The sequence below is a fragment of the Montipora capricornis genome, chromosome 5 (genome assembly GCF_036669925.1).
Source record: "Montipora capricornis isolate CH-2021 chromosome 5, ASM3666992v2, whole genome shotgun sequence".
Classification (NCBI taxonomy): domain Eukaryota; kingdom Metazoa; phylum Cnidaria; class Anthozoa; order Scleractinia; family Acroporidae; genus Montipora; species Montipora capricornis.
The window spans coordinates 30,598,593-30,608,592 of NC_090887.1; the positions used below are offsets into that span (position 1 = coordinate 30,598,593).

Here is a 10,000-nt window from a genome sequence, read left to right on the forward strand (position 1 = left end):
ATCATCGTTTCACTGCGTGTGATAGTCATCCTGTAATCTAAGTTCATTGTTGGTTTTTTTGTTGTAATTAAGATTAAAGAAATATATTGTTGGTCGTGCTCCATTTTCTATCCAGCAGCATTTTGCTCTACATTGCCTGCTTTCCCTTTACCTTTATAAATCGATTTAAGCTCCGCTTTCAGCGGTTCGCTCTATTCCTCTAGTATCCCATCAATGGTAGGGGAGGAAAACTTGTTACAGATAGTAAGATCCAATTCATCAAGTCAACATCTTAATTAATTCGCGTTCTCGGCTACTGATACGTTTCGCTCTACTCTAAGAAAAAGAGATTCTCGCTGATCTAATTTCCATCTCCAATAATTCCCAAAAGAGTCGCTTGTCAGTCAAATGGCTATAATATCTACTGCCGCAAAGGTACGTGTTAAGGTGTTATTAAATTTCCAAAATGTCGGTCCCCGCAATTGCAGGGTTGATTTCCTTTCTCTTTACACTTCTAGAGACGTTTTTCTAAACGAAAAAGAAGTCAATTCTAGATTTCTGTTTTAGAGATTTGGATTCATTCGTAAAATTTTAATAATCGAGTACTTTTGGATGCCGCACTCTTTGAATATCTACTAGAGCTTACTAGGTCAAAGGTTCCATGTTGGTCAGAATAAGATTGCGATAAGTAGACGGCTTCCATGGCGCGCCTCCGATCTCAGTGTCTTTTTTAGACAAAGTACAATTCCAATCACCTCCGACAATAAGAGATGTAAGCTCTGATTTATCCGAATTATGCAACTGTTGAGCTCTTGTATGAAATGGATGCTGGATGTTAACGTACTTGGTCTCCCTTAGTTTGTAAATTTAAAGTTACATGATGCTATCTGAGGCTCACGCCGCGAATATCTAAAAAGATTTTTATTTATGAAACGTCAACCATACAATGCAAAACTGGTTAAAGCCAAATTTTATGATCCGTGCAAGCACAGGTAAAAATTTGCGTAAGTAAAATTGAACGAGTTAAAACTAAACAAGAAATTCTGCTACTTGAGTAAAAGGTTAGTTACAATGGAAAATTACTTAAGCTAAAGAAAATCTCCAGGAGTCTACATTCTTTAGCACCTCGGTCATTTGCGACCTAAAATCTGGAAAACTGTCATAGCCACTAGAAGGCAAATCTACCACGCCTGAACAAGCATGCACAGTAACATGGGGCAAGTTACCCAGCTGCGCATGAAATATTACTTTAATTGATGATACGGTTGGAGTGGAACTACCTGTTACAAAACGAAGCAAGCGTGTCAATTCCCTTTCGTTTAGACAACGAACGTATCTTCTAAAATACATGTAGACAATGTGTTGTCCTTTTGTCATTGCACTTGGGTTATCAACAGAAACCAGGGAGAGCACTTTTTCAGTTGTCACACGCAAAGAGCTGTAAAGCTCAAAGACTGACTGATTCGTGACTTGCAGCCACAATTCTTTAAGCATGCCTTCACAGAGGCCTTGCTTCATAGCGTCTGCTGCCATCACAACCTTATTCCATAGCTCTGTCTTTGCAACGCTAAGTACAATTGCACGTAAATTGCTTGCATTTGGCAATTTAGTTACTCCATACTCGGACAAAAAGTCCACCAAAAAGTCAGTGTCTTCACTTGAGAGAGCCTTTGAATTGTTTTCGTCCAAAATCTTCTGCATTCTTAAACTGTCATAAGAACTTATGTAATCCAAGAACCCCTCCAAAAAATTCTGGTCGCTTACATGTTGTTTGCCTACGAGAAGAGCAGAAATAAATATCTTATTAAGGGAGGTTGGAAAAACTCCAACCATCAGAAACCCGTGGCTCAGAATTCTGCCTAGGCTAATATAAACAGTTTCGTCAATTGCTGGCGAAATTCGAGGAACATAACTATTTATCCCGTCAAAATAGATTGAGAGTACTTTTTCCCAAAAAAGCGTAAAGGCTTCTCTCTTCACCCCATCGAAATCAACCGCGGACTCATTATAGAAATTTACATTCAAAAGACACTCTGTTACATCTCCTTTACTATACAATCTAAGCATATTCTCGACGATGTTCTCCCGGTCTATGGTCACTTGTCTGGTCTCTCCAAGGTCCAAAAGCTTCTCGAGGATGTCCATCCTTTTGTGTGAAATATTCTGTCAGGAAACAGGGAGAGAGAGAGAGAGGGAGAAAATGAAAATTGGATCAAGAGTACCTGCTGGGTGGGAGGGAGACTAGATTGATGGAAAATACAATTGCATTGCACGTTAAGTTAAAGAGGCTCGAAATAGTTTGCCCTTTTTTCAAACAAATAAACATATTGTCCTTAGATACAGTTAGGGTAATCATATCAAGACGAAATTGGGCCAGGGTATTAAGTACCCATCGTAGATTTCTCACATTATATTTTCCTCCAAATAGCCCACTTTCCATATATTAAAATTTAGTCCTAAACAAAAGGAATCATCTAAAGGCTCTGGGGAATAAATATAAGGATTTGTACGAGTTTATTCCCCAGAGCCTCGAGATGATGCCTTTTGTTTAGGACTGAATTTTAATATATCGAAAGTGGGCTATTCACGTAACAATAGCAACGATATTAGGCATTTCTTCGAGTGTTAAAGTCAACATATGTGGTCTTTTTTGAAGAAACGGGACGGTGAAATTTTCCCCTTCAGCGTTACCAGATAATATTAGAGATACTTTCTGAAATATTTAAAATTCAACAAAATCTGTAGGCCAGTTTTTCGGAAAACTCAGTTTTTTTGAAATGTGTCTCCAACCTTTTTTTTTTAATTTTGAAGAGAAAAGTTTTAAATTAGTCTAAGCTAACATGCCAAAAATGGAAACAATTCACCGTCCGGAAGCAGAGATATAAACGAGTAAATTTGCAAAATCAACTGAGAAAAATGAGGGGGTTACAAGGTCAGCGTTTACGCATGCGTCACCCGCTCATTCGGGTCCGCGCGCGAGAGGAGCTACAGGCCAATACAAACGGATTTAAGTGACTATTAAACCGTCTGTGTAGAATCTCCGCAGTTTTCGTGAATAGGAGATGTCTATTAATATTCCATGTATATAGGAATTAGGAGAAGGGTGAGCGAAATTAGCGGTTAGGGTTTATTTCTGGTGATCCATTTGAATCATGAGCCCGGGATCATGAGCTGACGCAATCAGCTTACGAATTACGTGTGTGGCTTACGCACGCGCGCGGGCTCTGCTGAAAACCCTTTCGAGCCTCCTTAAAGAATCCTCTGGTCAAGGCAATCAGGATCACCAAAAGCTCATAATATGTATTAATTGGTTTACGAGTAGACAAAATCTAAATATAGAATACATCCTCCATGCGCGTTTTTGAGATGCGGACGGCAACCGAAAGAGATCATTTCGCGTGCCAGGACAGTGGTGTCTCCCAGATTTTTATACTAATCATCTCTAATGGAGAAAATATACTTAGAAACGTACATGTAGTTGCGTGAAGACAAGTTAAAAGGGAAAACAACTCACTTCCGGTTGCCGCCCGCCTCTGAAAAACGCCTCTCAAAAACGCTCCCTAAAATATGGCCCCCGTGACGCCAGAGTGAACACATTCTGTAAAAATGATCTTTTGGGATCAAATAAAGCCCTTTAGAGCACTATATTACTTTTCATGGAAATTTGTTTATCCAATCATACATACTCGCTGTGATTGTTCCTCCGCTTCATTTACTTCTGCAAATTTCGTCACCTCTTGTAAATAACGCTGTCTAAACTGATATCCTGGAGAAGCTCTTCTTCCTCGCCGTCCTTGTACGTTTGTAGCTGCCTCTTCTACCTGGAACTTTATGAACATTTCTGACGTTATGAATATTGCTTACATCTAGGAATACAGCGAGGCACAAAAGGGCCCGTGCCATCGAAAAGACTGAGCACATAATTGCCAGACTGTTTTATCAACCGCAGACCTTAAACTGAAACATAACGCCTGCCTTTCATGAATCATCAGTGAATGAAAATACAGGCACTTAAGGTAGTTTGTAAAGATTCGCGATAAAGGTGTTCTTTCTACTCTCTTCTGCCTGACAGGTTCCGATGTCAATCCTACTCATTGGTTAGTAATGACAACGTTAATTTCGCTCTGTAGCAAAACTGGGGGATATTTCACCCATTTCGTATTTCCTTTGAAAAACGTATTAAACAATTGTAACCCATATATCTTAATGCGGTATATGCTATAAAACATCACCTTCAACCAAAGAAATCCGTGGAATATGTACCTCATCATCACTACTGTTCAATGGACTCGATCCTTCATTGGTATCCAGTGATCCCCCAGTGGAAAACCCGGCATGCATTGCTTCTATATTCAAAGCAGTGAATTCAACCCCTTGATCATCTTCTCCAGGTGACTCGACATCTTTTAAACTAAAAAAAAAAAAAAAAGGAATACAGCAACTCCTAAAGCCTAAGTTTCAATGGACATATGGACACTCAATAACAACCAAGATTTAAATTGTTGTGAGCGCGAACGAAAAGCACCTACTCTTCATCTTCCTTCATCAACACATGGGGTGGTTTATCTGAAACACGGGAAAGTGGCTCCGTAGTCTCATCGGATTCACCACTGTAACTTGAGTGATTTTCTTCAGGCCCTGAACCAAAACCTTTAAAACAAATATCATCATCTGGAAAAGATGGCGTTTCCGCGCACTCAGCCATCGACAACATCACCCGATTGACAGTTTCTATTGGCAAGGCTGGGCTTATGTTTGCGTTATCCGGCATAGAGAGAGTGAAATACTCGGGCTCCAAGCTTAAAGACCCAACCCAGTCGTAGACACTTCCTACTTGGCCGCTGTTGTCAAATCTGCGCATTTGAATTCCAAGTGTCAGGTGTCTCACGGAAACTGTAATGTGGGGAGCGTTTGTTGGTGGCTCAAAGGGGACTCTTTTAGCTCTGGAATCACGCAGACTTTCCTGTCTTGCTGTTTTCTCCTGGAGCAATAAGAGCTCTTGTCGTCTCTCTTTTTCTTTCTCTCGGTCTGTAGCTAAACACTCCAGGTATTCTCTTTCTTGCTGTATTCTGAGGGATTCCCTATCTTCAGAAGAGCCAAGCAATTGTGACTGAGATGTGCCCTGTTTGTCTTCAAAAGCAGATGTCATCAAGTCGCTGTCATCGTCACTAAGAGGAATAACTTCTTTTTGTTGGTATTCGAACTTCTCGCTGCTGGCTTTGGATAAAATGTACAGGCGCACTTTCGTCAATTTGTGCTTAGTAATATACTTGACCAACGTAAAGTTGTCATGAACAATTTCCTCGCATCTAAAGTTTCCTAGAGCAAAAGACATCCGGTCCGTACTTCCAAATACGGACGTCCTGTCTGGGAAAAAAATACCTTTCATGGCCTTCATTACCTCTTCGGATGTCGACTCAAGGGGTAAAGATACTTCTCTGGTCCCTCCCCCTTTTGCCATACGAACAGCTACATAACGCCTGTCCTTTTCGTTATAGTGCATCCAACCGATCTGGATCTTTTTTAAGCGTTGCGTTGGGGGTATCTCTCTACCGGCGTCTTCTGATAATTTTCCTTTAAGGCCGAGCGAGCCTGGTTTCTTTTTCAAAGACTTGGACGCTAGTTGTTTTGTTAGTTCTAAAAGTTTTCTCTTCTTCCCTTCCTTTTCCCTTTGGTTTTCTTCGTCACTTAAAACAAATGACCTCAGAGCGAGGATGTCCCCTCTTCTCCTGATACCAAGAGCTTGAAAGTCACTGTCGCTGTCCATTCGTACTGCTGCAAAATCCATCTGAAGAGAAATAACGCCAATATCATTATAACTATTATCATAAATTATTCTGTTTACGTTCTTCATGCAATGTGCTGAAGAACGTATGCGGCCATGTTGGTGTCTATCATGCAAAAAAAAAAAAAAAAGAAATGACAGCAATGACTGAGTAAGACGCTAATGCTCTAATTCTGTCACACCATCATCAAAACCATTCAACAACTAAAGTCAAGAATTAAAGAGATAATAGAAGATGAATATAAAAAATGTCTCGCAAAGGTTCAGGTCTGTGCGATGTTTCGTGCGGGAGATATTCGAAGAAATGTTGGACCCAAATTTATAAGGCTTTGTATGGAGACGCCATGTTTTTGCCCCTCTGAGGGGCACAAATATGGCGACCGGAAGCTAACAAAAACACATATCATTGACTTTTGTTATAAAAAGCCTGTAGTCATCTTCTGAGGGCTAAGAAACATCTATACGAGTACTTATTCTCATACAAGGACCGTTGAGCGGGTAAGTCACTTTTTTAACCTTCGTGATAGCATGCTCGGCCGCAATTTTAATTATCATGTCACGCAAACGCTTAGAAATTCAACCTTGCTTTATCACATGACGAAAACCTCTGTCAAACTGAAATTTCGTGCAAAGATCAGTCTTCAGCTGTTGTAATAACTGACTAAACTAAAATTTCAAAACGATTGATAATTCCTTATTTTTTAATTTTGATGACGTCACTTTAAAACCAAGGGAGCGTAAATTTTTTGTGTCCAAAAGGGGCTAACTCTAAAATATCCCCAAGTAACAATTATACTGTAACACGATAGAGCAGTTTCAACAAACTTTTCAATTCAACTGGACAGTTTGCTAGCGGCTGTAAAGAAACGCCATCTCCCTTTTGCCTCAGTTAAACTCTAGCATAGGGTATATAAATCAGAGCGTTTGGGTCTAGAATAGGGTATCATTTTTCACGAAACTGACCTGTTGGTTGAAGATTTTATCTAGACTAAGGAAACCAGGAATTGCTACTCAAAAATATAACAAATGAAATCGGCAAGTTTAAATTTTCACGACTCAGCCTCAACAGCGTTGATAGACGACTATCATAAAACGCTACTGGATATTATTAACTGTCAAAAATCGGGATTCAGACGGAAATCGGTGGTATTAATACTGGTTAAAATTAAACAATTTATTGTCTTGATAATGCGTACGTCCGTTCTTGGCATTGCTGGACAAGTATAAATAAATCCTTTTTTAATTAAGAAGTTTTGTTTTGGCTTTGTTTTAGACTGTGCCAATGACCTCAGTTTCTCGAAAACAGCTACTCTAGGATGGGAGTGATTTGGGGAGTTTACTCTAGTATAGGGTAGCAAAATCCAGCTGAAACTAGCTCTGGTATAGGCTAAGAGTTCCAGGGTCCCAGCGGCACATCCCCACCCAGAAATTCCTAAAATATCCCCCCCCCCCCGGGTTTACGGTGCCACTCTTATTTCGCATAAGTTCCGCAAATTACGCAATCATTTTGTCACGCGTTGTCACGCGCTGATTTTTATATTTTTCAAGGTCAATTATTTTTCCTTTTTTTTCTATTGAAATGCCTCGCAAGATTTATTCTGTTGCAGTGCGAAACACATGTCTCTTGTGCTAAAACACCAAAAAAAAAAAGAAATCGCGATGAAACAGCTGTCACTACGACATATTGTAAAAGCTAGAATCGATCGGAGCGGCTGAGAAAATGGACGGTGTAGACGAATTATTTCAATCGAGCCATCTTTATTAAGTCCACAACAATGAAACAGGGCTATTTTAAATATATCTAGGAAATATCCAAGGGAATTCTGAATCTCGAGAGCAAAGGTCAAAACCAGCACGCAGTTCAAATTTGTAAACAAACAAGTTCCGTGGGACATAGTTCTTTTAACGAATTTCCCTTCTGTAAAAATGAAAGCCAAGGTTCCTTTCGCAAGAACATTAGCGTGGGGGTACACATTCAGAATAAAAATAAAAATATTGAAGAGATGGACACCGGCGACTCCGACCCCGCGCTTTGCTTTCGTTTAATACTTGTTCATTTACAGTGGTTACAATTGTTGTCTCAACCGAATACTAGTATTACCACTGAACATTCTTATTTCTCGAAGTGACGTGGATACCGTAAATATAACAGTCCACTTGTTTCGAATTTCCGCTACGGGCTCATTTTTAAGCTTTCCATTCCAAACGGGGTATTTTGTCTCGCTGTATGTCACGGAAAGTACCATCATCTCCAAAAATAAAATCAAACGTTACCCATCTTACTCTGAAGTTTCTCTTTCAAAGGTAATTGGCATTTTTTGAAGAAAACGTTGTAGAAGTAAATACATCCAAAGAACATGTCGCCAGCGACGAATTCGTTATCAAGATTTCTTACATTTAGCGATCTGGCTCGATTAAAAATGAACAGCGCATGATGGGGATATTAAAACACAAAAGAAAATTACTGGTGACAAAAAATGTGTATTATCTCAGTCATCACATTCAAATACGCACACAGACCCTGAATAATGCCAGAGGTTCTACTCCTCCAAACAATACAGCCATGTCGTAGTGACAACATCATTTTACTACTGACGCATTTCGCGAGCGCTCTCGTTACTCGTACTTGAAAGTTGAGCTTTGAACGAATAACCTCGGGCACCCCAGGGCACAGGTGGAGCGGCAAATTTGAATTTATCAGGGTCAAACAAACTTGTTGCTTGAGATTTGAAACACAACGGTGCTAGAATGTTGTTGGCTATTAGTGGAACCACAGTAACTCAAAATAGACACGAAAACTCACCTTTTCATCTTTGAACGCTTGACATACATCCTCTTCAAGGTTTCTCTTCTCTTTCAAAAAATTGAAAACCTAAATAGAACAGAAGGACAATTCAGTCTCTTAGATTGAGCCTCTCTTAGCCTGTGCAGCGAAACCAAAAACAAACCTACCTGGTCCAATTCCATCGCCATCCTGACTTTCAGTGAAATGCTTTTTGTTGTCACGAAGCGACAAGTGGCAAGTGCGAGGTCGCAAGTGGCAAGTCGCAAGTGGCAAGTCGCAAGTAGCAAATCGCAAATCGCAAATCGCAAGTCGCAAGTCGCAAGTCGCAAGTCGCAAGTCGCAAGTAGCAAGTCGCAAGTCGCAAGTCGCAAGTCGCAAGTAGCAAGTCGCAAGTCGCAAGTCGCAAGTAGCAAGTCGCAAGTCGCAAGTCGCAAGTCGCAAGTCGCAAGTCGCAAGTCGCAAATCGCAAGTCGCAAGTAGCAAATCGCAAATCGCAAATCGCAAGTCGCAAGTCGCAAGTCGCAAGTCGCAAGTCGCAAGTAGCAAGTCGCAAGTCGCAAGTCGCAAGTCGCAAGTAGCAAGTCGCAAGTCGCAAGTCGCAAGTAGCAAGTCGCAAGTCGCAAGTCGCAAGTCGCAAATCGCAAGTCGCAAGTCGCAAGTCGCAAGTCGCAAGTCGCAAGTAGCAAGTAGCAAATCGCAAATCGCAAGTCGCAAATTAACAAGAAAAAAAAGAGGGGAATCGCATGTCCCTTTAAAGCCACCGTACTATGGCGAAAAGGCTTTTATTATTATTTTTCCTTAACGCAATTCTATCTGCAGTGAACACATCCATAACTTGACTGCATAGTGATAAACTTGCAGCTGTTTTAGCTTTGGAAGTCCGCGTCGGACAAAACCTTTTCTTTTTTTTATAGTTAATTTCTATTCAAAATTATAAAAAGCGAAACAGACAAAGAGGAAAGAAAGAACTGTGACGTGAATTTATCGTAAAACACACTTATACGGCTTGTCTTGATGTTTACTTATTTCATACAAGAAAGTTCCTGCATTCTTACAATCTAAACTTACACTGAGAAAGTAGCACTGTGACGAATGCTCGTGCATGTTATCAAATACCATCGTTAGGCTTTGACTATTTAACCTGCATCCTATCAGCATCTCTTGGAAAGGATAAGACTACCCTCCATGGAATCTCGAAGAATTCAAGACATGTTACTGACAATACATAACAGCATATCGAACAAAGCACCACGGGCAATTAGGAATCTTATTAATTTACGCTCATTTAAGTACAATCTTAGGCGCCAAGAATATGCTTTATCTTTACCTAAAGTTAACACTACCAAATATGGAGTCAAGTCATGGAGATATTTTGGAGCCAAGAAATGGAATGAACTCTCAAATGAAATTAGAATAAAAGCGGGCACCAAAGAAATAGTAAACAGAATTAG

General features: G+C 40.2%; 1 protein-coding gene across 1 annotated transcript; it reads right to left on the reverse strand.

The window, feature by feature from the left end:
- Positions 1-883: 883 nt before the first annotated feature.
- LOC138048921 (uncharacterized) lies at positions 884-9,320 on the reverse strand. The gene is made up of 5 exons (XM_068895010.1): positions 8,568-9,320; positions 4,509-5,767; positions 4,243-4,390; positions 3,666-3,806; positions 884-2,142 (listed from the first exon to the last, which is right to left on the reverse strand). Exons 2-5 carry the CDS (start codon positions 5,765-5,767, stop codon positions 1,063-1,065), a joined length of 2,628 nt encoding a protein of 875 aa, XP_068751111.1. The 5' UTR covers positions 8,568-9,320; the 3' UTR covers positions 884-1,062.
- Positions 9,321-10,000: the final 680 nt, after the last annotated feature.

Bases quoted from the DNA above. Each gene is read 5' to 3' on its own strand.
- LOC138048921 (XM_068895010.1), bottom strand. From the start codon at position 5,767: ATGGATTTTGCAGCAGTACGAATGGACAGCGACAGTGACTTTCAAGCT. The intron at 4,391-4,508 runs GTAGGTGCTTTT...TTTTTTTTTTAG, and splicing joins TTGATGAAGGAAGATGAAGA to TTTAAAAGATGTCGAGTCAC. The intron at 3,807-4,242 runs GTACATATTCCA...ATGTTCATAAAG, and splicing joins TGAACAGTAGTGATGATGAG to TTCCAGGTAGAAGAGGCAGC.